We start from the raw sequence: 27,765 nt of genomic DNA on the forward strand, positions 1-27,765 counted from the left end.
TCTAGTTCCTTGCTCCCTGCTGCTTCTTCCTTGGCCTCAGGGGTAGAGAGAGCTCCGTCTTCCGGATACTTACTCTCCCCCGCAGGGAGCTTGTAACCTGAGGACGAGGGGGCGGTGCCCTGGTGTCGGGGCTCAGCGTGGTCTCCAAACCCAAGGAGAACGGCTCTGCCTCACCTCTGCAGTGCGGCTCCAGCGGGGACCCGATATCCTGCAGTGCGGCTCCAGCGGCAACCCGATATCCTGCATCCGCCGCAGTAATTCCTCTGTGTTGCCCTGAATGGCTGATCCGGCGCGCCGCGAGGCCCCAGCAGAGCTCCTTCCTCTCCGTTTCGGCATTTGCAGGAACTATCGAAAACTCAGAGTCCAAACTGTTAGAGCGAGTTGCTACAGCGTGGTGCTCAGCTAGGTAAGCCCGCGGCCATCTTGGATCTCTCCCCTTGCACCTTTTTAATCATACCACCCCTTCTAATTCCTAACATTCTATTTGCTTTGTTAGCTGCTGAGGGTTTCAACGTAATCTCAACGATGACACCTAGATTCTTTTCCTGGACTCCTAAACTTTTCATTGATTCATGGTGCTATGTCCATACTAAGTCGATATCCGACAATGAATTTCTACAGGTTTCACTCCCTCTGCCCAAAGAAAGCACACTACAGGTGCAATCTTACAGTGGAGCTTCCATGTTTCTGACCTCATGGCTGCCACATGACTAAAGGCCGAGCACTGCACTGTGCATGGACAACCTAACCAATGTGCAATGTACTAGTACATATGTTGCATTTCGCTAGCTCTGTTCAGGTTATCACATAATTTAACAATTGCCTTTAATTTTTTATTCGCTCTCATACTTTGTTGGTGGTCAGCATATGCAGAAACACTTTTTCTATTTATTTACACTGGATCAACAAGCTGCAATTCATCAGTCGGAAAGCATCTAATGTTTAGCACTGGTTTTCTCAATGTGTTCCACATTTTGCTTTCCTTTGTACATGTGCTGGGAGTCCTTACTAAGAACTCCTCTGAGGAAAGAAACATTTCTAACGGGTTATTTTGCACGAGTCTTCACTGCATCTGCAGAGTGACGCACAAGGGCATTGACCGAAAGTCCCATAGTGCTGTTCAGTCAAAGTCAGGATTCAGTTTTTGGTGATTTCTAAGCCTTTAACTTAGCATTGCTGCAGCGAGGATCATCAAGGGAACTTGGCTGCAACAAAGAGATAGTGGGCCCACATCAGGCTGCTGTTTGTGAAAGGGGCCATTGGGGGAATAAGGTTACACTATGAATCCCTCTCAACATCAGCCTAACCTCCTGACAAAAAGCATGTTCCTCCTCTGAATTCCTCCAACCAAGGCTAAACATCTCTCCTTGACAAATGTCCCATCCTTATGAAACCACTGCCTCCCCTACCCCCCTAAGTTTCTTACAAAGGAATATCCCTGATGACTAGTAAGGGGCCTACTCCATTGGGCATCTGGTTCAAAATGCTAGCTGTCACCCCTTAGTGATAGTCTCCCAGTACTACCTCTAGGGGTGAAGCTGCCAAATACAGGCATATAACTTCTTATTTGACAACTTGATTCCTAACACTAGTACCAAGAGGTGCAGGGGGTCAGAGGTACCATTTTAAACTGAGTGTCTGATGGGGAAAGAGTAATTAGAGCTTGCTTTTAATATTCTTTGAGAAAATGGAGAGACCCCTCCCCTCCTAATTAGACCCAGGAGGTGCAGGGCTGCAGGTATTCATTGGGGAAGGTCTGCCTTTGTTGGGGGATGCAGGGGGTATTCTTTTTATTCAGGAGGTCCATGGGAGGGTGGAAGAGGAATATGACTGATTTCATGGGTGGGTCTAAGGGGGGAGGAGTTTCCCTTGATCTATGCATCTGGCTTTCATTTAGATTCTGGGTCTAAACTGGATGCTGACAAGTTGTCCATGCCTTGGGGCTGGTACAGTAGCTTAACTGTGACTTCCTTTTGTAAATTGGAAAGTATGAATTTTTTTTAAGGAGCATGCCCAAACCATAACCCCACCAATTCTCCCTTAAATCTCTGCAGCCCAGGGAGTATGCCTGTCCAAATAGCAGCAGCTTTCTAAAATTGCTGTTTGGTCATGCATGTAGTCCAGATGTGTATATACAGTTGTTTATGTCTTAACTGCTTCTAAAATAAATCTCAAGCCTCACATATGATATGTATGTTATATCCTAATAGCGGTGGACTGAAACCAGCAAATAAAATAAACTGAGTACAATTTTAATGCTTTTGTCTTGGCAGTTATTGACCGTTCTTATCTACAGCAATTTCCAGCCATTATAGTGGAGAAAATGATAAAAGCTTTAAAACTGAATTCCAAAGATGCCAGATTAAAATTTCCCAGATTGCTGCAAATTGTTGAACAATATCCTGCAGAAACCTTGGACTTGATGACAAGAGAGGTTAGTTATTCTTTCTTTACAAGCAGCAAACAACATTAGTGTTATAACATAGCATAACATAAATTTTTATTTAAGGTATATACCGCAAAAGTTTTTTGGTTCTATGCGGCTTACAAAAAGAGATTGTCAGTGAGCTACAATAAATAAAGTATTGGCATCAACACGTTAACAATAGTTTCACATCAGTATGCTGCTTTGAAGGGATTACAAGAATTTTGAGAACAGATGGGTTTTTAATAGCTTTCTAAAATGCATATATGATGTTGATATTCTAACCATTTGACCCAGTTCAGGATCCCTGGAAGCGGCTTGGTATGATAAGAGTCGGTTAATGAATCTTTTCTGAGTATAAGGGCTTTACTCTGGTATGCCTGCCCAGGGAAATGTCTGTCCCCTGCTGCATGCCACTGTTACTTTTACTCAGCCTGTCCACCCATCTCGCCCTGCTCTCCTGCCCTATCATGCCGCTGTACCGAGCCATGGTACATCCTCACCTGGAATACTACATCCCAAACTGGTCGCCGTACATGAAGAAGGACACAGTACTACTCGAAAGGGTCCAGAGAAGAGCCACTAAAATGGTTAAGGGGCTGGAGGAGTTGCCATACAATGAGAGCTTGGAGAAACTGGGCCTCTTCTCCCTTGAAAAGAGGAGACTGAGTGGGGACTTGATCGAAACGTTCAAAATACTGAAGGGAATAGACTTAGTAGATACCTTAATTGGAAGAACAAAGAGCTTATTCTGCAAGCCTTTAGAAATCTGGACAACTGGAATATGAAGGGAAAAAGCTGTTGCTGTTCAATGATTACTCCTTACGTGTGGCTTCCCTTCGCAAGGAAATGGCGCCACTTTGCTCCACGCTTCATCGCCAAGAAGTGCGGTTTGCGCTTGTGTACCCGGCGTCTCTGCGCATCTGGAGAGATGGGAAGCCACAAACCTTCACAGACAGAGCTGCGGCACAGCGTTTTACGGACTCCCTGCCAGTAATAGTGAATGGCGGAGCCCTGGCGGCGGATCCATCTGTTTAATTTTATCTGTTATCAGCTGTGCTGTTCTCTTGGAGGCCTTCGCCTGTTTGCGACAGTTCCTAGTTCTCTTGGACCGTTGAGGACAGCCCTGATTGGCTTTTGTTGCCCTGAGCGGGGGGTATGTTGCCCTGTTTGGAAGGCTCTGGGCCTGGTGTTCCGCTTTGGGCCACTGGTCTGTTTCTGGTCCTACGGGATGGACTTTCTGCTCCTGGATACAGTGTCTCTAGTCCTTGCCTTCTGCAAGTATATCTTGGCTGGTACCTAGTGGGTCTGGACTGCTGGTGAGATCAGCGGGGGCTTCAGAGACGGTTGAACGTTCTCCCGAAATGGCGAAGGCTGTCTTTGTGGGAGACTGTGGATCTATGAGAGTTCGGCCCTGGACTTTAGGATGCTCCTTTTTTTGGGAATGCAGTTTTTTGTTCTTAGGTTTGTTTTTTTCTGTTGTGGAGGGCTAGAGTTTTGGGGGGGCCTTTGGAGATGGGGTTCTCTGGGGGGTTGGGTGGGTTTGGTTGGAGATGTGGGAGTTAGGGGTATGGGAGAGGTGTAGGGGGGTGCTGATAGATGTGTGTGACTGCTGGTATGAGTGGTGGGTGTGCATGTGGTCGGGGGGAGGGATGGATGTGTGGTGGTGCTACACACTTGGGAGGATTTTGCTTTGATCCTGAGACACTGGGGCCAGTTCATCTGGGTGGGAGACCTAGCTGGGGGGCTTTCCATCTACTTTATAGTTTGGATTGTAGGATTGGACATGGAGAAGGCATTTGATAGTATCTCCTGGCAATATCTCTTCTGGGTTCTGCGTCAGTTTGGCTTAGAGGGTTCTATTCATCATTGGATTAGTAGCTTATATATACGGCCACAGGCCAGACTTTTAGTCAATGGTCAGTTTACCGAGCCGTTTGCCTTGGGAAGGGGGACTCGACAGGGCTGCCCATTGTCCCTGTTACTTTTTGTGTTAGCTATCGAACCATTGGCTGCTAAGATTCGCGATGATCCAACTTTTCAGAGCATTCGCCTTGGGGACAAGGAAAGTCGCATTAATCTATTTGTCGATGATATTCTCCTTTATCTTGACCAACCTAGACGGGATCTGGGGCGGGTCCTCGCTTTGGTTCGCTCCTTTGGAGATCTCTCTGGTCTGCGCGTTAATTGTGATAAATCTGAACTTCTCCCGTTACGGTCCACTAAGGTGGAGACCTGGCATGTGAGCCTAGAGATACCACTGGTGCAGGGGCCGATGCGTTACCTTGGTGTGTATTTAAGCCCAGATCTCAAGCTTTTGTACCAATATAATGTGACACACCGTTTGTGTAATAAATGTACGGGGAGAGTCCCCCTGGACTGGAAAACTGCCAACGTGGTTCCTCTGCACAAAAAGGGTTGCAGAGCGGAGGCCGCGAATTACAGACCAGTAAGTCTCACATCAATAGTGTGTAAACTCATGGAAACTCTACTTAAAGGGAAATTAGACACGATATTGGATGAGGGGAATCTGAGGGATCCCTGTCAACATGGATTCACTAGGGGCAGGTCATGCCAGTCTAATCTCATCAGCTTCTTTGATTGGATGACAGGAAAGCTGCACTCGGGAGAGTCTCTGGACATAGTATACTTGGATTTCAGTAAAGCTTTTGACAGTGTCCCACACCGTAGACTATTAAACAAGATGAAATTGATGGGGTTAAGTGAGAAACTAACGGCATGGGTCAACGATTGGCTGAGTGGAAGACTTCAGAAAGTGGTGGTCAATGGCACCTCTCTGAGACATCGGAGGTGACTAGCGGAGTGCCGCAGGGCTCCATCCCTTTTTAACATATTCATAAGGGACTTGACCCGAGGGCTTCAGGGTAAAGTAGCGCTGTTCGCCGACGACACCAAATTGTGTAATATAGTGGGTGGAAGCAATCTCACGGATGGTATGACGCAGGATCTGATCAAGTTGGAAAACTGGTCCACGACATGGCAGCTGGGCTTCAACGCTAAGAAGTGTAAGGTCATGCATCTCGGCAGCAGAAATCCATGCAGAACATACACCTTGAATGGAGAAACACTAGCTAAGACTTCAGAAGAACAGGACTTGGGAGTGATCATCAGTGCAGACATGAAGGCTGCCAAACAATTGGAGAAGGCCTCATCCAAGGCAAGGCAAATGATGGGATGTATCAATAGAAGCTTCGTCAGCCGCAAACCTGAAGTCATAATGCCACTGTATAAAACCATGATGAGACCTCATCTGGAGTACTGTGTGTAATTCTGGAGGCCACATTACCGTAAAGATGTGCTTCGAGCTGAGTCGGTCCAGCGAATGGCCACTAGGAAGGTCTCCGGACTCAAGGGTCTCTCATACGAGGAAAGACTGGGCAAATTGCAGCTCTACTCTCTAGAGGAGCGCAGGGAAAGGGGTGACATGATTGAGACTTTTAAGTATGTCCCTCAGTCACAAGGGGGCACCCACTCAAACTCAGAGGAGGGAAATTTAGTGGTGACATCAGGAAGTATTTCTTCACAGAAAGAGTGGTAGATCACTGGAACAAACTTCCGGTGCAGGTAATCAAGGCCACAAGCGTGCTCGACTTTAAGAATAAATGGGACATCCACATGGGATCCCTACGTGGGTCGAGCAGCACTCAGACTTAATGGGGTGGGTCAGTAGAGTGGGCAGACTTGATGGGCTGTAGCCCTTTTCTGCCGTCACCTTTCTATGTCTCTATGTAAATGGAGAGATCTTCCGCTGGGTGTTTGGGGTCGTGTGCTTTAACTAAGATGGTACTTCTCCCCAAGATTCTGTATCCATTGCAGGCTGTACCTCTTTGGGTTACTGATAAAGAGGTGCGTCTGTTTCGTTCAATCATTTCTTCCTTCATTTGGCGTCATTAGCAGAGCCAGGATTAGTTATGCCACTTTGGCTTTGGATAAATAAAGGGGTGGTTTGAACCTTCCTGATCTTCGCTATTATAACGTCGCAGCTCTGTTTCGTTTTATCCATGAAGGATGGCCGGGTTGTTATAAATTCTCTCCTCAGGGTTGGGTGGAGTCCTGGTGTGCCCCTCACTCGGTCCTGTCCCTTCTTCACGCTCCACTGTCTGCTCTGCCGGGGGGAGGGGCTAAGTTTGCGCATCTTTTACCCCTGCGGCGTGCATGGGGTGGTGGCGGCATAGGCAGGGCAAAACTCCGGCGGCTTCACTATTGTTACAATTGTATGGAAATATTGGCTTTTCCCCGGGGGTGGGCCACTCCTGGTTTCGGCAGTGGGAGCAGAGAGTGTGTAGAACTCTTCAGGATTTCCTTACCGTGGGAGGGGGTCACTTTCCTACGTTTGCCCAACTGCAAGTTCACTGGCATTTGCCTCAGACTCACTTCAGGACTTACCTTCAAGCCCGGCATTACTATTTGTCCCTTGGTTGTAAATGGGGGGATGCTTGGCTCTGTGGTCCCTTGGATGTTCAGTTTTTTCAGGTATCTCCTGCTTTTAACAAATTAGCTACCTGGTATCGGATTCTGAAGAATGCATCGGATCTGGGATCTATTGATCGATTGGCTTCCCAGTGGCAATCAGAGCTTGCCCTTACCCCGGATCATAAGGCATTTCTTGATCTGTTTGTCACTGTGCATGCCTTGGGGGGCTCTACGGATTTTAGGGAAATGCAATTTAAAATTCTGCATCGGGCTTATATCTCTAGGGCTCGCATGGGCCTCTGGGAGGGAGCAGTTTGTACTAAATGTAATCGTTTTTTGGGTACCCTCACGCACCATTTTTTGGAATGTCCTCCTTCTGCCTTATGGCTGAGAGTTCTTCCATTTTTGGAACGCATTCTTCAGCGAGCTGTGCCTTGGTCTTATGGTTTCCTGCTTTTGGGAGATCAACGTGATTTGATTGAGGGAGGGCTTACACTTCCCCAGCGTAGGGTTCTTTACATGGCTGTCTTGGTGGTAAAAAAGCTCCTGTTGCAGCATTGGGTGGATGACTCTGTGGCCTCTTTCCCGCAATGGCTTGCTCGTTTTGCTGAGGTAGGGCAGTATGAGCTTCAACGCGTCTCTAGGTCTGGGACTCTGGCCCTCCGCTGCTATCAAGCTTTATGGAAGCGGGCATTAACTGTCTGTTCTAGCTCAGAGCCAGAGGACCCGGACCTTTGGCCTTGATTTTTCTTTTTGGTGGGGCTATTGCTCTCTCTCTCTCTTTGTTTCTTCACCGGGTGGCGGCACTTATGCGAGTGTGTATGTGTGCAGTTGGGTGTTTGGTTGTCTGGGGGTATGACTGTGGAGTGTATGCTGTCTGATTGTTGTGGTTTGAGGCCGAGTGCTTGGGGTTTGTGTGTGGTTGATTGGGGGTTTTGTACTTCAAAATATCAATTGCGTTGGGCATCTGGCCATTGGGTTTCTGTATTGTGACCATCCGCTATTCTGGTTTTCCAGTATTGTTTTCTCTACCTGTTATGTTTTATGCTTGTTTTGACCCTGGTTGTTGTTCCCTTTGCAATTGCTAATAAAGACAATTAAAAAAAAAAAAAAAATTAAGTGTACTGTTAAGAAATCCAAAATCACAGGTGAAAGGCTTTGAGGTCACATGTAATTTATCACGTTGGTTGATTACTCAGGTTGTATACCACTGCTAGGCAGACTGCACCATAAATATGATGAAGAAGTAATAGTTTCAAGAACCAATTTGTTGTGCAGCGAAATGACTAAAATCTAAATCTAACCCTGTAACTGTCATATTTTAAATGTTTTGGACAGGTTTCCTCTGTTCCATGCTGGCAGTTTATTGGCTGGATCAGCCAGATGATGGCAATGCTTGATAAGAAGGAAGCCGTAGCAGTGCAGTACATTATAGAAGATATTGCTGATGCCTACCCTGAGGCTCTTGTCTATCCCTTCATGATCAGCAGTGAAAATTATTCATTTGAAGACACTGCTACTGGCCACAGAAACAAGGAGTTTGTGTTAAGGTATTGGTAAATACTTCTAGAGTGCTGCTAAAGATGAGCAAAAAATGGATTATAATATATAAATACAACATTTGTCTTAAAATGTTTTTTTTTTCTTTTTTATTTATGAAATATAAACATACAAAAAAATCAAATTATACACAAGCACAAGAAAGAAAAACAACCCCTCACCTACATAAACCACTTCTTTTGGGAGTTATCTGTAAGCAGATTGACTAGAGTGTCTAACATATTGGTTTTTTCTGTATGTGATTTTTGAAATATGCTTTTCATTGATTTAGTAATTGAAATCACCCATTATTATACTGTTGCCCAGTTATCCAACTTTCTTAATCTCTGAAAACATTTCTTCATCTGTCTGCTCATTTTGTCCTGGGGGACAGTAGTATAACCCTTTATATCGCTTCCCTTCACATGTGGAATTTCTATTCATATGGATTCCACACTGCTATCTATGTCATGCATGTTTCTTTTATTTGATTCAATTCCCTCTTTAACATATAGTACAACCCCCCTCCAATTTAATCTACTCTAACTTTGCGATATAATTTGTACCCAGGTAATACAGTGTCCCATTGATTGTCCTCCTTCCACCATGTTTCTGAGATGGCTATTATATCTACCTCATCATTCAATGCTATATACTCTAACGCTCCTATTTTATTTTTTAGGCTTCTAGCATTTGTATACAGACACTTCAAATTGTATTTTTTTCCTTGTAACTATAGGCTGCTGAGAAGACAGGGAAAATTTGAGTCTTTTACTCTGCCTTCCTCTTAAACCCTCCTGGCTTTCTTTCACCGTTATCAAAACCTCTCTACTGGGACTCCCTAAATATCCTGTTTCAATAGTATCCTTCAAGGATACCTCACACCAAACCATTTGTCCTGGGTGACTGTCGGCTTTCCCCCACCTCTCAGTTTAAAAGCTGCTCTATCTCCTTTTTTTGCATTAACGCCAGCAGCTTGCGAGTTACCATTCTTGTACATGAGCCAATTTGTGGAGGAAACTATGCTTGAAAGCTGCTACTTGCCTTTCATTACATTACATTACATTAGTGACTTTTATTCCGCCATTACCTTGCGGTTTCATCTTGCCACTATTCATTCCAGATAGTTCTCCTGAGACCTGCTATATTTTTTTGTTGTCCCTGCTCCATATAACTGAACATTACCTGCTGTGAGTCTCTGATATTGCCAACCTATTGGCATTGACTCTTCACTTGCTGTGGGCTTCTCCTCTCTACCTGTACACTATACCCTGAATCCTGTCATAAATGAGACTGTTATAAATATCAAGGCCCACAGAAGGTGCCCACAATCTAGCCTTTGTATACTAGGCCAATTTTCATTTGTTACATCATGTTGTAATAGCAAAACTGTTGGTGATGAACATAAATTAAGAACATAAGAATTGTCATACTGAGCCAGACTGAAGGTCCATCATAAGAACATAAGAATAGCCTTACTGGGTCAGACAAATGGTCCATCAAGCCCAGTAGCCCGTTCTCACAGTGCTAATCCAGGTCACTAGTACCTGGCCAAAACCCAAGGAGTAGCAATATTCCATGCTACCGTTACAGGGCAAGCAGTGGCTTCCCCCATGTCTTTCTCAATAACAGACTAATGACTTTTCCTCCAGGAACTTGTCCAAACCTTTCTTAAAATCAGCTAAGCTATTCACTCTTACCACATCCTCTGGCAACGCATTCCAGAGCTTAACTAGTCTGAGTGAATAAAAATTTCCTCCTATTGGATTTAAAAGTATTTTGCTGTAACTTCATCGAGTGTCCCCTAGTCTTTGTCTTTTTTGATGGAGTGAAAAATCGATCCACTTGTACCCGTTCTATTCCACTCAGGATTTTGTAGACTTCAAACATCTCCCCTCAGCCGTCTCTTTTCCAAGCTGAAGAGCCCTAACCACTTTAGTCTTTCCTCATATGAGAGGAGTTCCATCCCCTTAACCATCTTGGTCACTTTTCTTTAAACCTTTTCTAGCGCCACTAGCTCAGTATCCTATTCTTCTTTCCCTTTCCCAGATCATGTCCCTTTCTCCAATCACATATCATGCCCCTCTCTGAGCTTTTTATACCCTCACTGCCTGTTTCTGCTCCTCTCACGCAGCCCTACTCCCAGTCCTTTTCCCCTACTCATCTCCTTTCTGTCTCTTCCAGTACTTCAAAGCAGTATTCTCTTTTCCAGGCAATAACCATCTTTTTACCTAACCCTGCCCCAAACCTCACCATGTTTTTTGCATAACTCTGCCTTTTGTGGTAACGTCACAGAAATTGATGTAATAGCTCTATCCAGACCACACCCCTACTCACTGCCATCTTGGATGGGTCACGTGACAGGAACTAACCTCAGTCTCTTGACATTGGCCCCTGAGGAGCATGCACAGTTTTTTTTTCTTGTCATTAGTCATTTCTTTTTATTTCTATCTGTTCATCTCTCACAGCTTGTTTTTTCAGCATTCTGTTCAGTTTTGTGTTTTTTTTAAATAAAATTTTCAATATAATTCTACATAGAATCCATTCCTTACTACTCTATCAAGTAAATACAAAGTCAACAATACAAAATAAGAATCACTTCCATCTAGCCTACATTAAGAGAGGATATTACCTGAATTTTATAAATAGGAAATAGAAAATAAAGGAATGTAGGATCCATGTGTCAAAACTATCAGAAAATATTTCCAGGAAAACTAATAAAAAGAAAAAAATAATAAAAATAGTTAGCTAGACTTGATCCATCAATTATGGTGATTCATTACTAACTCCTAGAATAAATCAGTTATTTATTTCTTTTGTAGCTCATGTAAATTTAGGACTTGTTCTAACTGTAATGGATCCCAAAAAACAAATTCCTTCTCTTGAAACTTAACAAGCATTTGCAAGAAAATTTAAAAAAATAAGTGGCCTCCAAAGCTAAAACTTGAGACTTCAATGCAAGAAATGCCTTTCTTCTAAACTGAGTAGCTTTGGCCACATCCAGAAATATTAATACAAGCAGTCCCCGAGTTACAGTCACCTAACTTAAGTACGACTCATACTTAAGAATGTGTTTGCGGCTTCATTTTATTTCACTGAGCAGTATTTCCAGTGGCATAAACTCCTACATCTTCTCCTGCAGCAGATTCAGGAATGATGCATGGCCACATTAAGAGGAGTGTGTGGTTGTTCATGCTGTATCTTAGAGGGAGCAGTTGGCCCTTTTGTTAGCTGGGAGCAGAGGTAAGCAGCAAATATCTTAAAATCTACAAGTTCTGAGTTGCATACAAATCCAACTTAAGAACAGTTTTTAAAACATAACTTGTTCTTAACCCAGGGACTGCCTGCACTACATCACTGCAAAATTTTGCATTCTTATTTTTAAAATATGTTTTCATAATTAATGCCTTATCAACTTCATTTAAACACATTAGCAACAGGGTAGACTTAGTTTGCACCACATCCTGTGAATCCTCTAGAAATCCTGTTAAATCAAAATCAATTGGAGCTAACTGGTCCACCCCTTGCTCAGAAGAAATCTTATTTTTTTTGTGGGATATAGTAACAATTGGAAATAAATAAGAAATCTGCATTTGGTAATCCCAAAATCTCTCTGAAATATTTCCTTAGTAAAATTTCTGGGGACAATAAAAGAATCATTGGAAAATTAACAAAACACAGTTTCCTTGAACGAGTCATATTTTCCATCATTTCAAGTTTGGAATATATAATGTGGAAATCTTTAACTGCCAAAGATGAAACCTTCTGTAACTTGTGTTTCAGTCACAGATAACTGTTTATCCAATACTTTTAAATTAGAATCCACATTTTCCAACTTCTGAACTATCTCTTGAGAAAATGTTACATTTTGATTTACCACTGATTTCAACAAACCCTCAACTCTAGAATTTATTAACCAAAGATCTTTTCAGGAACTATCCTGTGAAATCTCTTGGACCCTTTGTTCAACTAAACTATCCTCAAATGAGGAAATAGTTTTTAAGGAGATGCCTAAAACTATCAAGGAAGATGTCTGTGAATCTAAGGGCTCCCCTAGAGAAACATTAGGTCCTTGTTCGGTACTTAAGCCACTAGATAATATTGGAGGCGTAGGAGGAGTTCTGTTCAAAGGGCCGAAAGACGCCTCTGATAATGAGTCAGCATTTCCCATTTGTGCAGAAGTCACATTAGGCAGCATCAAATGCCAATCCATGAGGCCAATTAGAACAGGAGTTGAGCTTTTAGAGTTAACCTTTTTCCCCATTATATCGTATGGGGAAAATACAATCAAAACTTTCTCACCCGGCTCCTTGTGGCTCCAAGGGTTCTAGTGTCCCCCTTAGGGCACGTACCTTTGGCCACACCCTTCGGCCAAGGTGTCTTTTTCAATCAAAAAAGAAGGACTCCAATGATGTCACTTGGTCATCTCCACAGGTGACATAGTAACATAATAGATGACGGCAGATAAAGACCCGAATGGTCCATCCAGTCTGCCCAACCTGATTCAATTTAAATTTTTTTTTTTTTTTTTAAACCAGCACCTCGAACTGCCACACTTTAAGATAAAAAGATCCGCTGAGCCTCTCAGGAGCAGGAAACAGACCCTTCGATTCCACCAACAAAGCAAGTAACACCTCTCCTGTGAGGTTTTAAACTCCTTTTCAGTCCAGAGTTAGCAGAAAAAAGGTAGAAGTTCATTACAGTTAAAATGTTCATTCAGTGCCTGTCTTAAAAAAGATTTTTGTTATCCAAACACTGTGTTTCTCAGCCATTGCCTCCCTGTCTGAAGCATAGCGCACCCCCTCCCTCTACCCTCTTCCCACACCCCCTACCTTCTCTCTCCTTGTGAGAAAAAAAAAGCCCAGCGTGCAATAAACAGCAAAACAGAAATCGTATTTTGTAGAACTCAGTAGAAAATACAGTATATGCACACATTGTTTTTTTAAACTCGCTCCGTTTTTCTCTTCAGTGTAGTGAATTATATTCTTCTTTGATTTTAGGACAGCAAGCTCTAAAGTGTGCCCTATGGTGCATACCAACAACCCAAGACCCCATCATTTTTTTGTATAACCAAACCCAGAGTATGCCCCCTTCTCTCTATGGCCAGGACCAGTCCCCCCCCCAAAAAAAAAAAAAAAGTTGGCTTTAGAGATGAACAATGTGTCACCACTACCCAGCTGTATCTTTTAGTAAAAACCAAATATCATCCATTTTATTTTCACAGAATAAAAAGCAAACTGGATAAAGGTGGCATGGTACAAGACTTCATTCAGTCACTAGAACAGTTGTCTAATCCCGACATGATCTTTAAGGTATAGTGGTGAAAAAAGTGTGTTGTTTTTTTTTTTTTTTAAATAACATCTAGTTGCATGCATTTGTTCCCAGAGGACTTGTACTCTGCAAAATTAAAAGTCACTGTCTTTGTATTTACAGGACTGGATTGGGGACATAAAAAATGAGTTGGCTAAACCTCAAAGAAATAAAAATAACATTAAGAAACTATATGAAGAAATGCATTTTAACTTAGGGAATCTGCAGGCCCCTGGCATTGGGGAATTCAGAAGGCGATTTGTTCAGGTATGCACACACTGTCATTCTGTATGATGAGTCTGAAATGATTCTGGTGATGCATTGGAACATCTTAACCTGCTAGCATTCAAACTTGGGATATGGAAAAACTAGGGCTTCAGTAGGTTATTTCATTGTCTTCTCTTTTATTTTTTTAGTTCAGTACTCTGATTTTACAGCAGAGTCAGTTTAGGCAATAGCTTAGGATTAGGGTTTTAGTCTAGAATGGATTGTGTAGGTCCTTATCTGCCAATATTTCCTATGTTGCTATGTTAATATTCAGCTGGCAGTGTTCACCATTTTTTTAAGCATCGACTACAACCAACTGAATTAGACCCGGATATAACAATAATGATGCAGATTTACTGTCGCAACCTTGAACTCAGGGCACTTTAGAATAGCAATTGATGATTATGTCTTAATAAATATACAAGGTTACAAAGAAATTACATTAAAATAAAAGAAACAAAAGACCAAAAAGAATCATATCTGTTCCAATAGAAATAAATGATTACATCATAATAAACATATTGCCACCATTGCATATCCGGGGCTATCCAGACATATTCTGGCTGCCGGCACTTATGCAGATCTTGATCGATCCTACATAAGACCCATATATAGAAGACTGAGGCCTAATTATAGTACTGTCATACTACTGAGTGTCAGTGCCACCATTTTGATACTTGGATCTGATGGGGGCAGCAGTGAACAGGAGACTGCTGGAGCCCCTCCTACTATACACAAGGGGTCATCCCTATTTAAGTCCTGGGAGAGTGGGATAAGGTAGGGAGTGTATTGGAATGACCCAAAAGATAAGGGGAGGTCAGAGGGGGTTATTTTTTCTTCCATTTGCTTTCCTGACTACTCGACCAGCCTCTCCTAACTTTTCCAGATATTTTAGCTGGTTTTCCACTTTCTGCAGTCTTTTTCTTTACCTTTTCAGCTACTATTATTGAGAACTAAAGCGGCCTTCTTTTCCTCTTACTTGACCATATTGCCTGTCCTGCCCACTTAAACCACACTGAGTTTCTAAATTTTATTTCTATTTCACATATTTATGGGACAGTGTCATAGAAGGCCATTCATAATATAGTGACTTTTGGAATGTGATGAGTTATTGTTTTAGTTGACATTTATGGGTTTATCTTAGACTTCATTTGGGTTTTGTTTTGTTTTTTTGCCTTTTATTTGCTAACCGTTAAACTAAACGGATACAACTTCTGTAATGCATACTGAATCACCATACATGCCTGAAAGCCATCCTGCAAAGTACCAGTAACATTCTGCATGCCAAACAGAACAGCCATGTGTGTGCTGCATAGTACTTCTGGCCAGGGCTGTAGGAAATTATGAGCTCCTTTTACAAAGCCACGATAGTTTTTTCTACCATGGGCCAGCAAATTAAATGCGCCGTTTATAGGAATTCTATGAGCATCAGAGCATTTATCTCGCCAGCCCGTGAAAGTTTTTCTTTAAATGTAATTAATGTGAAGTAACATTATGCCTACTGTATTTCTGTAACAAGATGTATGTCTTCTTGTGAAATGTTAAAAACTATAAATAAAGAATAATTTTTTTTTTTTTTAAAGCCAGCATATACAGTATGTAAGCAGTGCGGCTGCACAGGGTGCAAGAGAAGTGGGGCTCCAAAATTGTGTCCTCTTCTTTGCTTGCCTGCAACACACAGTGGACGGGATAGGATCTCTAGGAGGGTGTCGCACAGTTCATGATTCCCACTTGGAACAGTCCTGCCTGGCACCAAAATATACAAGTGCTTCATTTTTTATTTTTTTTTTTTTTACTGATGAAGAATTGAGTCACATCATTACTATAATGTATTTTGAATATCTTTCTCAGGCTCATGGGAATCAGCTGGATACACATTTTGGCAAAGGAGGTTCAAAACTAGTGGATATGAAGGAAGATAACTTTACAAATACTGCCAACCTTTTGCTTGTAAATATGACAAAGAGCCAGCGAGTGCCTGGAAACCTGAAGGAATATTCACCATGGATGAGCAATTTCAAACCTGAGTTTTTGAGGCATGAGCTTGAGATCCCAGGTATGCTACAAATTCTGCAGCATTTAGTTGAGCTGTTAGGCACCAACTTGGAATATAAGCCCTCTGGGGAAGGAAACCGTCACCTTGAGCATTGGTTTAGAGAGAGAAGTAATGAAATCCAAATCACTATAATATAGTAACATTGAACAGAGACAGGCAAAATGGCCAATTCAGACAAAACTAGGGTAGACGATTCTCATAATAAACATTGTTGCAGACTTGCATGCCAGATAAAAATGCCTGTTACTTAAAAATAAAAGGTATCTGATTACTTGATGCAAGTCAGCTACTGCATGCATTGACCAAATCAATAATTATTTGCTACTGTGTAAAGCTTCATTGTGGGTTTTGCCCTGGCAATCTTTTAATTTGGCACAGATAGAATTTTAATGGTGTGTTTATTCTTTTACCTTTTTCTCCTTGACAACCTGCAGCAGTCGCAACAGGGCCCTTAAATACTGTAGTCTATAAAGAGAACATTTGAGACATTAGTGTTTGCCTAAGCTGCATGAAATGGTTTACTCCCCAGTCATAGCCCAAATGAAGCACCTGTATCAGGGGTGCCCAATATGTTGATCGCGATCAACCGGTAGGTCGGGAAGGCTGGCTGGCCCGGAACTTTCTCTCCGATGTCAGAATTGATGTCAGGGAGCGGAATGCTGGTCAGTGCGAAGCTTCTGCAGGGAGAGTTTGGGGCGGCAGTGGCTTGGGAGCCTGTTCCTCGATGGCATCAGCGGCAAACCTAGTGGCTTGGGGCCCTGTTTCCCGATGGTGGCGGAGGCAAACCTAGCGGCTTGGGGGAGAGCAGGGAGAAACAAAGAAAGGGGGCAGGGAGACAGAAGGGGGAACAGGGAGACAAAGAAAGGGAAACAGAAAGAAAGGGGGAACAGGGAGACAGAAAGAAAGGGGACATGGAGAGAGAGAGAAAGAAAGGGAGGCAGAGAGACAGAAAGAAAGAAAGAAAGAAGGGGCAGGGAGAAAGAAAGAAAAAGTTTGGGGAGAGAATGAGGTCTGGAGGAGAAGAAGCATACAGGAGGCTGAAAGAAGGGAAGAAATATCGAATGCACAGCCAGAAGAAGAAAGTATGTAATGATCTTAAGATGGCCAAACAGGTTGAAAAGACAATAGTAAAAGCTAGAAGGATGCTTGGATGCATAGGGAGAGGATTGGCCAGTAGGAAAAGGCGGTATTGTTGCCCCTATATAAGACTTTTGTGAGACCTCATTTAGAATATTGTGCACAATTCTGGAGACCACACTTTCAAAAAGATATAAACAGGATAGAGTCGGTCCAGAGGAAGTCATCTAAAATGGTTTATTTACTATTATTTATTATTTCTAGGGCTGAACAATTAATGCATTAATAACATGATTAACGTGTTAATAATAATAATAATTTTATTTTGTATACCGCCATACCCAGAGAGTTCAAGGCGGATCACAGCAGTTAAAAATCAAAATACAGACATTGTGATCATTGAAGTTAACAGGTTATAAGCATATAATATAAGGAAAGGAGATAATTACAGGCCGTAAATGGACGGTTATAACAATCTTAACGGAAGAAGTAATGAAAAGGTAATAAAAAAGTAGTAGAGATAAAATGCATTAAGAATTCAGTTTGTGAAATCATTGTGTTTTGAGCTGCTTTCTGAACTCAAAATAGGAAGAAGCCCCAAGCACAGTTTGGGCGAGCCAAGTATTTAGTTTAGCCACCTGAAAAGAGAAGGTTTTTTCAAGGAACCTTTTGAAATGGCATAATTTTAGTGAGGGAAAAGCAAACAGGTGTATTCTGCAGGAGCTCTTATTGTTGTAATTTAAATTGAAGTGTGGATTAAGATAACTCGGTAGCATACCAAATACTGTTTTGTAGCAGATGCATGAGAACTTGAACAAGACTCTGGATTCAAATGGTAACCAATGTAATTTATGATAGAAAGGGGTAACGTGTTACCATTTTTTCAAGCCAAAGATGAGGCAGATGGCGGTATTCTGAACCAGCTTCAGCTTCCTGATGGTTTTCTTGAGGAAACCCAGATATATGATGTTACAGTAGTCCAGGATGCTGAGAATGGAGGATTGTACTAACAAACGGAAAGAGGTGTCGTCGAAGTATTTTTTTATGGTGCGGAGTTTCCAGAGAACCGAGATACTTTTCTTAAACACTAAGTCGTAATGTTTCTCCAGAGTAAGATGTTTGTCTAAAGTGATTCCTAGTATTTTTAAGGATTGTTCAAGACATTGATCCGACCCATTCACATGTATCGTAGTGTCCTTAATTTTATCGTTGGGTGTTGCAAAGAAGAATTTAGTTTTTCTGAATTTAACTTTAATCTAAAAGCTGACATCCAAAGTTCTACCTGATTAAGAGCAATTGATAGAGAATTTAGAAACTCTGGTGTAAAACAAGTTAGCGGGATGACTATAGTAATGTCATTTGCGTAGATGAAGAATTTGAGCTTTAGACTCTGCAAGAGATTTCCCAAGGAGACAATATATTAAACAGGGTAGGGGACAGGGGGGAGCCCTGTGGAACCCCACGCGAGTTGTCCCAACTATAGGAGAAAGTGTCGTTCTCAAACACCTTGTATGATCTATTTCCCAGAAACCCACAGAACCAGTTGATAACATAGCCTGAGATACCAGTGGTTGCCAGACAGTCGAGGAGAATAGAATGGTCAACCAGGTCAAATGCACTACTCGGATCGAGTTGCAAGATCAGAGCGCTTGATCCTTGGCTGAAGAGTGAGTGCAAGGAATCGAACAATGAGGCAATATTGTTTTCGGTACTGTGGTCTGAATGAAAGCCCGATTGATTGTCATGTAAAATGTTATATTTCTCCAAATATGAGTTCAGCATTTACCACCCCTTCTGCTATTTTAGTTACCAGTGGGATACTAGCGATGGGTCTGTAATTAGATGGGGCATTAGATGGTTTTTTTGCATCTTTTTTTATAGGTGTGATCATAATATGACATTATCAGTTACTTCTTGAATCTGCAGCGTCTGATGGACGAAATTGGAGATTTCGTCCATCAGACGCTGCAGATTCAAGAAGTAACTGATAATGTGGAAGCTATTTGGTCAACCTTGAAATCGACCCTTCATGAGGCAACTAACCGCTACATAAAATCGGTAACCAAACAGCAAAGAAAAAAGAAACTCCAATGGTTCACTGATGAGGTCTCGTACCTCGTCAAAGATAAGAAAAGAGCATTTCTCTCATACAAACGCACCGGGGAAAAAGAAGCAAACATTGAATACAGGACAAAGTCTGCAGCGGTCAAAACAGCAGTCAGGGAGGCCAAACTTCGAATGGAAGAAACTCTAGCGAAGAACATTAAGAAAGGGGACAAATCCTTCTTCAGGTACATTAGCGACAGGAAAAAGAACGCAAAACGGGATAGTACGCCTTAGAACGCCAGAAGGAAATTATGTGGAAACAGATTCCGATAAGGCCAAACTACTGAATGATTACTTCTGTTCAGTCTTTACCTGCGAGGCACCAGAGCATGGGCCACGGCTGGAAGCAAAGCAAAGCATGGAAGACCCGTTTCAGAATTTTGAGATCACACCAGCTGATGTTTACAGAGAACTGTCAAGACTCAAGGTGAACAAAGCCATGGCTCCGGACAATTTGCACCCAAGAGTGCTCAGAGAGCTATGCGATGTTCTGGCGAAACCGTTAGCCATGCTCTTCAATCTCTCCCTAGGTACGGGGAGAGTCCCCCTGGACTGGAAAACAGCCAACGTTGTTCCTCTGCACAAAAAAGGTTGCAGAGCAGAGGCTGCAAATTACAGGCCAGTGAGTCTCACATCGATAGTGTGTAAACTCATGGAAACTCTACTTAAAGGTAAATTAGACACGATATTGGATGAGGGAAATCTGAGGGATCCCTGTCAACATGGATTCACTAGGGGCAGGTCATGCCAATCCAATCTTATTAGCTTCTTTGACTGGGTGACAGGAAAGCTAGACTCGGGAGAGTCTCTGGACATAGTGTACTTGGATTTCAGTAAAGCTTTTGACAGTGTCCCGCACCATAGACTATTAAACAAGATGAAATCGATGGGGTTAGGTGAGAAACTAACTGCATGGGTCAATGATTGGCTGAGTGGAAGACTTCAGAGGGTGGTGGTCAACGGCACCCTCTCTGAGACATCGGAGGTGTCTAGCGGAGTGCCGCAGGGATCAGTCCTGGGACCATCCCTTTTCAACATATTCATAAGGGACTTGACCCAGGGGCTTCAAGGTAAAGTAGCACTGTTCGCCGACGACGCCAAACTGTGTAATATAGTAAGTGAAAGCAATCTCAAGGATAATATGACGCAGGATCTGATCACGTTGGAAAACTGGTCCTCAACATGGCAGCTGGGCTTCAACGCTAAGAAGTGTAAGGTCATGCATCTCGGCAGCAGAAATCCATGCAGAACATACACCTTGAATGGAGAAGCACTAACTAAGACTTCAGAAGAACGGGACTTGGGAGTAATCAGTGCAGACATGAAGGCTGCCAAACAAGTAGAGAAGGCCTCATCAAGAGAATCTTTGTCAGCCGCAAACCTGAAGTCATAATGCCACTTTACAGAACCATAGTGAGACCTCATCTGGAATACTGTGTGCAGTTCTGGAGGCCACATTACTGTAAAGATGTGCTTCGAGGCAAGTCGGTCCAGCGGATGGCCACTAGAATGGTTTCTGGACTCAAGGGTCTCTCATACGAAGAAAGACTGGGCAAATTGCAGCTCTATACTCTAGAGGAGCGCAGGGAAAGGGGTGACATGATTGAGACATTTAAGTACGTCACAGGTCATGTCGAGGTGGAAAACGACATATTCGTTCCCAAGGGGGCACCCGCTCAAACCCAGAGGAGGGAAATTTAGTGGTGACACCAGGAAGTACTTCTTCACAGAAAGGGTGGTAGATCACTAGAACAAAATTCTGGTGCAGGTGATCCAGGCCACCAGCGTGCTCGACTTTAAGAATAAATGGGACATCCACGTGGGATCCCTACGAGGGTCGAGCTAAGGAACTAGGTCATCAGCACTCAGACTTAATGGGGTGGGTCAGTAGAGTGGGCAGACTTGATGGGCTATAGCCCTTTTCTGCCGTCATCTTCTATGTTTCTATGTAGTTCTACTGGGAACTTTCCTGAGGATAATAAAAGGTTTACCCATGTCAACAACTTGACTTTAAAGTTGACCGGGGCAGTTTTCATGACATTTGGGGGACAAGTGTCCAGTCTGCAGTAGGAGTTAGCATATTTATTGTAGTATTTGCTAAAAGTTTGCCAGTTGATGGTTGTGAAATAGTTCCAGTTCAGGTCAGCTCTGGATTCTAGATCAGGTCTGGACTTGTCAGTATCTAGCAGGATGGGATAGCACCAGTGAGGCTTGGCAGGAACAGTTAGCGAGGCTTTTAATGTTGTATTTTAGAGTTAAAGAAATCTGCCAAGCTGTTTGCGGTTAAGGTAGATTCTTCATAGGTATCAGTAAATGTCTCTAAATTATATAAATCGTTAACCAGTTTAAAAAGGATACTACTATTGATTGATATGTTTCCGATTTTTTGGGCATAGAAATTTTTGCGTTTTTCCTTAGAGAGGTTTTTGTAGTTTTTTAGTTTTAATCTCCAAGCAACTCTATGCTCTTGAGTTCCTGATTTTATCCATTGTTTACCAGCTTTAAAATTGTTTAACAAGATTAATGCGCACACAGCATTCTTCATTTGGCTGACAGCACTTCCGGTACGCCTCCACCGGAAGTGAAGCCAGACCGAAGACAACTTTGGATTAGAGATTTCTTTCTGCCGCTGCCCACCCTCGGAGAGCTGCCATACCGTCACTGCCCTACAGAGAGTTACCTTGCCGCCATTATCCCTCTGAAGAGCTGACTTGCTGCCTCTGCTCACTCCCCAGAGAGCTGCCTGCTACTGCATCCCCTCCCTCCCTCTCTCTAACTAACTATTTATAGCCTTGTGGCAGTGCTAGCGATTAAAGCAGAGCACTGCTGGCAAGTTTGCTTACTCCAGTCTTTCGCAATCTCCAGTCCCTGCTTCACCAGAACAGAAAGTTGCATCATCTGTTCTGGTGTAACAGGGACTGAAGGCTGTGGAGCTGGCAAGCCTGTCGGCATTGCTCTACTTTAATTGCTAGCACTGCTGGCAGGCTATAAAAGGTTAGAAAGGGGGGGGAGGGAAGGAAACCGACTGACCTAACCCAACCACAGGGAGTGTGAGGGAGGAAGGAAGGAGAGGCAACAACCCAAACATAGGGGAGGAGGGTGGGGGGTAGAGGTCTGACCATGAGAGGAGAGAAACATGACCATGGAGGGAGGGAGGAAGGAGAGATAGAAAGAGAAATGGAGACCGAACCACAGAGGGAGGGATGAGAGGGAGAGAGAGATACTGAACCAGGGAGAGACTGAATCATGGAGGGAGGGCAGAGAGAGAGACTGAATCATGGAGGGAGGGCAGAGAGGCTTAACCATAGATGGAGGGAAGAGAGAGAGAGGCCTAATCATTGAGGATGGGAGGAAGAAGAGAAAGAGAAAGAGAGACTGAACCACAGAGGGAGGAAGGAGAGAAAAAGAGAGGGAGACCGAACCAAGGAGGGACAAAAGAGAAAGAGAGAGGGAAACTGAACCATGGAGGGAAGAAGGAAAGAGAGAGGGAAACTGAACCACAAAGGGAAGGTGGGAGGAATTATAAAGAGAGAGCAAGCGAAGGAGACTGAACCACAGAGGGAGAGAGGAAAGAGAAAACACAACCCAATCATGGAGGGAGGGAGAAAGAGAGACCAAATCATGGAGGAGAAGGGAGTAAACCATGGAGGGAGGAGAGAGAGAGACCCAACCACAGAGGGAGGGAAGGAGAAAGAGAAAAGAGAGAGGGTAGGATCACAAGAAGATTTGCTGGGAGAAAGAGGTGTAGATGGAGAGGATAGGATGCTTTTTGAGAGACCTAGATTCTGGAAATAGGGATGGAAAAAACAAGGGAGATGGTGACAGAGGGAAGGAGAGAAATGGTGAGCACAGTGGTGAGTAGAGGGAGGACGGAGAAGGGAAAAGAAGATACCCATGGAAGAAAGAGAAAAGGAAGGTGAAGGAGATGATGGTGCCCATGAATGGAAGGGAAGAGAAGAGACAGAAACTAGACAGATGCAAAAAGGAGGAAGAAAAATGGAAGAAATGTTGATCATGAAAGATGGATATAAGACAGAAAACCAAGAAGCCAAGAAAACTGCTGGGATTATATGAAACCTCAACAACAAAATCATGTATTTTTTTAAAATATAAAGATGATTAATTCACAGCATTTGGTTTTACCCCATATTTCTCAAGCACATTTGGCATCTACTAGAGATTGCACATTTTTTAATATGGCTCCAGTTTTGTGGAACCGTTTGCTAGTGGCACTACAGAAAGAGATATCATTAAAGAATTTTAAGCAGTTACTTAAGACTTTTTATTTTAATTTAGCTTTTGGTCAAGACTTAGGGAGAATATCTGGAATGCTTTAGTTTGAATATGTGAACTGAATATTCTTACTGGGTCAAACCAATGATCCATCAAGCCCAGTAGCCCATTCTCAAGGTGTAGCAATATTCCATGCTACCAATACAGGGCAAGCAGTGGCTTCCCCCATGTCTTTCTCAATAACAGACTATGGACGTTTCCTCCAGGAACTTGTCCAAACCTTTCTTAAAACCAGCTAAGCTATCCGCTCTTACCACATCCTCTGGCAACGCATTCCAGAGCTTAACTATTCTCTGAGTGAAAAAAAAATTCCTCCTATTGGTTTTAAGAGCACTTACCTGTAACTTCATCGAGTGTCCCCCTAGTCTTGGTAATTTTTGATGGAGTGAAAAATCGATCCACTTGAACCCGTTCTACTCCACTCAAGATTTTGTAGACTTCAATCATATCTCTCCTCAGCCTTCTCTTTTCCAAGCTGAAGAGCCCTAACCATTTTAGTCTTTCCTCATATGAGAGGAGTTCCACCCCTTTACCATCTTGGTCGCTCTTCTTTGAACCTTTTCTAGCGCCAGTATATCTTTCTTGAGGCAAGGAGACCAGAATTGAGCGCAATACTCCAAATGAGGTCGCACCATGTAGCGATACAGGGGCATTATAACATTCTTATTCTTGTTAACCATCCTTTTTTCAATAATTCCAGCATCCTGTTTGCTTTTTTGGCTGCCGCCGCAAATTGGGCGGAAGGTTTCATCGTATTGTCTACAATGATACCCAGATCCTTTTCTTCGGCGCTAACCCCCAAGGTGGACCCTAGCATCTGGTAACTGTGATTCAGGTTATTCTTCCCAATGTGCATGGCTTTGCATTTGTCCACATTAAATTTCATCTGCCACTTGGACGCCCAGTCTTCCAATTTCCTAAGGTCCGCTTGCAATTTTTAACAATCCGCATGTGTTTTAACAACTTTGAACAGTTTAGTGTCATCTGCAAATTTAATCACCTCATTCTTTCCAATTTCCAGATCATTTAAAAATAAGTTAAATAGCACAGGTCCCAGTACAGACCCCTGCGGCACTCCACTGTACTCTCCTCCACTGAGAAAAATGACCATTTAACCCTCTGTTTTCTATCTGATAACCAATTCCTTATCCATAACTGAACTTTGCCACCTATCCCATGACTCTTTAATTTTAATCATTCAGGAGCCTCTTGTGAGGAACTTTATCAAAAGCTTTTTGGAAAATCTAGATACACTATATCAACCAGCTCACCTTTATCCACATGTTTATTCACACCTTCAAAGAAGTCAAGCAGATTTGTGAGGCAAGATCTCCCTCAGCTGAACATATGCTGACTCCGTCTCATTAAATCATGTTTGTCTACGTGTTGCACAATTTTATTTCTTATAATTGTTTCCGCCATTTTGCCTGGCACTGAAGTGAGGCTTACCGGTTTGTAATTTCCCAGATCTCCCCTGGAGCCCTTTTTAAAAATAGGCATAACACCCTCCATTCTTCAGGTACTACAGACGATTTTAGCGACAGGTTACAGATCACTAACAGCAAGTCAGGAATTTCATGTTTGAGTTCTTTTAGTACCTTGGGATGTATACCACCCGGACCTGTTGATTTATCACTTTTTAACTTGTCGATTTGGCTCAGTACATCTTCCAGATTCACCGATATTTCTTTTAGTTCATCTGCATCATCACCCTTGAAAACCATTTCCGGTTCAGGTAGATCTCTTACATTTTAAGAACATAAGAATTGCTGCTGCTGGGTCAGACCAATGGTCCATCGTGCCCAGAAGCCCACTCACACGGCGGCCCCCAGGTCAAAGACCAGTGTTCTAAATGAGTCTAGCCTCTCTTGTCCAACTTTGTCTTGAATCCCTGGAGGGTGTTTTCCGCTATAACATACTCCGGAAGAGCATTCCAGTTTTCTACCACTCTCTGGGTGAAGAAGAACTTCCATACGTTTGTACGGAATGTATCCCCTTTCAACTTTAGAGAGTGCCCTCTCATTCTCTCTACCTTGGAGAGGGTGAACAATCTGTCTTTATCTGCTAAGTCTATTCCCTTCAGTATTTTGAATGTTTTGATAATGTCCCCTCTCAGTCTCCTCTTTTCAAGGGAGAAGAGGCCCAGTTTCTCCAATCTCTCACTCTACGGAAACTCCTCCAGCCCCTTAACCATCTTAGTCACTCTTCTCTGGACCTCTTTCGAGTAGTACCATGTCCTTCTTCATGTACGGCGACCAGTGCTGGATGCAGTACTCCAGGTGATGGCCCGGTACAGCGGCATGATAAACTTCTCTGATCTGTTCATGATCCCCTTCTTTATCATTCCTAGCATTCTTTCGCCCTTTTCGCCACCGCTGCACATTGCGTGGATAGTTTCATCGACTTGTCGATCAGAACTCCCAAGTCTCTTTCCTGGGAGGTCTCTCCAGGTACCGCCCTGGACATCCTGTATTCGTGCATGAGATTTTTGTTACCGATATGCATCACTTTACACTTATCCACATTGAACCTCATCTGCCATTTCGATGCCCATTCCTCGAGCCTGATTATGTCACGTTGCAGATCTTTGCAATCCCCCCTGTGTCTTCACGACTCTGAATAACTTCATATCATCCGCAAATTTAATCACCTCACTCGTCGTACCTATCTTCTTTCGTAAAGACCAAAGCAAAGAATTCATTCAGTCTTTCCACTATGGCCTTAACCTCCCTGAGCACCCCTTTCGCTCTTTGGTCAGCCAACGGTACCACATATTCCCTCACAGGTTTTCTGCTTCTGATGTACCTAAAAAGAAATTGCTATGAGATTTTGCCTCTTTTGCAAGTTTCCCTTCATATTCTTTCTTAGCTGTCTTTATCAGTGATTTGCATCTAACTTGCCAGTACTTGTGTTTCTTCTTATTTTCTTCATTTGGATCCTTTTTTCATTCTTTAAAGTTTGTTTTTTGGCTCTAATAGTCTCTTTCACTTCACCTTTTAACCATTCCTGCTCTCGTTTCCTCTTCTTTCCACCTTTGCTGATGCGTGGAATGCATCTGTCTGAACTTCCATGACGGTATTTTTAAATAACATCCACGCTTTGTTTACAGTCCTAACCTTTGCAACTGATCCTTTTAGCTTCTTTTTAACCATTTTCCTCATTTTATTACAGTCGCCCTTTTGAAAATTAAACGCCCTTACAGTAGATTTCTTTTGGAACGTTACTCCCGGTATCAGCTCAAATTCGATCACATTGTGGTCACTGTTTCCCAACGGACCCAACAGTTAACTCCTGTACTGTGTCTTGCATTCCACTAAGGACCAAATCTAAACTAGCACCCCCCTCTTGTCGGTTCCCGGACCAGTTGCTCCAAGAAGCAATCATTTATGACAGCTAGGAATTTTACCTCCCTAAAACTCTCTGATGTAACATTTAAGCAGTTAATGTTGGAGCAATTGAAAACAAAGAAAGAACAAAAAATTATGCATTACACAATGGTGATCACTCCACTGACCACTGTGTAGTACAATACAGGATAAGAGAAAATTGCAGTACAGTGGTGCCTCACACAACGGACGCCTCGCACAGCGCACGCTGCGCACAACGAACTTTATGTCTTGATTCGTACAACGAACTTCGTTTCACACAACGAAGTCGCCCGAGCTGCATCCTTCCGCGCAGGCACTGCGCTTAACTGCCCTCTCTCCGCCTGGCTCCCTCTTGCCCCCCCGACTCCCCGACACGATCGGGGCAAAAGGGAGCCCAAGCCCTCTTGCCCCGCCGATTCCCCAACTCCCCGACAATATCGGGCCAGGAGGGAGCCCAAGTCCTCCTGGCCACGGCGACCCCCTAACCCCACCCTGCACTACATTACGGGCAGGAGGGATCCCAGGCCCTCCTGCCCTCGACGCAAACCCCCCCTCCCCCCAACGACCGCCCCCCCCCAAGAACCTCCGACCGCCCCCCCAGCCGACCCGCGACCCCCCTGGCCGACCCCCATGACACCCCCAACCCCCTTCCCCGTACCTTTCTGTAGTTGGCCGGACAGACGGGAGCCAAACCCGCCTGTCCGGCAGGCAGCCAACGACGGAATGAGGCCGGATTGGCCCATCCGTCCCAAAGCTCCGCCTACTGGTGGGGCCTAAGGCGCCTGGGCCAATCAGAATAGGCCCGGGAGCCTTAGGTCCCTCCTGGGGGCGGGGCCTGAGGCTCCCTCTTGCCCCGATCGTGTCGGGGGTGCCAGGGACCACACGGAGTC

The 27,765-nt window shown here is 43.5% G+C and overlaps 1 protein-coding gene across 3 annotated transcripts in view; it reads left to right on the plus strand.

Moving 5' to 3' along the window:
* Positions 1 to 27,765, plus strand: part of PRKDC (protein kinase, DNA-activated, catalytic subunit) — a 524,414-nt gene that overhangs the window by 468,033 nt on the left and 28,616 nt on the right. For all 3 annotated transcript variants that reach the window (XM_033933710.1, XM_033933711.1, XM_033933712.1), the window contains 5 exons: positions 2,274 to 2,434; positions 8,198 to 8,409; positions 13,623 to 13,710; positions 13,832 to 13,975; positions 15,827 to 16,031. In XM_033933710.1, the coding sequence (XP_033789601.1) occupies positions 2,274 to 2,434; positions 8,198 to 8,409; positions 13,623 to 13,710; positions 13,832 to 13,975; positions 15,827 to 16,031 (810 nt within the window). The remainder of the gene's footprint in view (positions 1 to 2,273; positions 2,435 to 8,197; positions 8,410 to 13,622; positions 13,711 to 13,831; positions 13,976 to 15,826; positions 16,032 to 27,765) is intronic.

This window comes from Geotrypetes seraphini, chromosome 2, assembly GCF_902459505.1.
Source record: "Geotrypetes seraphini chromosome 2, aGeoSer1.1, whole genome shotgun sequence".
NCBI lineage: Eukaryota > Metazoa > Chordata > Amphibia > Gymnophiona > Dermophiidae > Geotrypetes > Geotrypetes seraphini.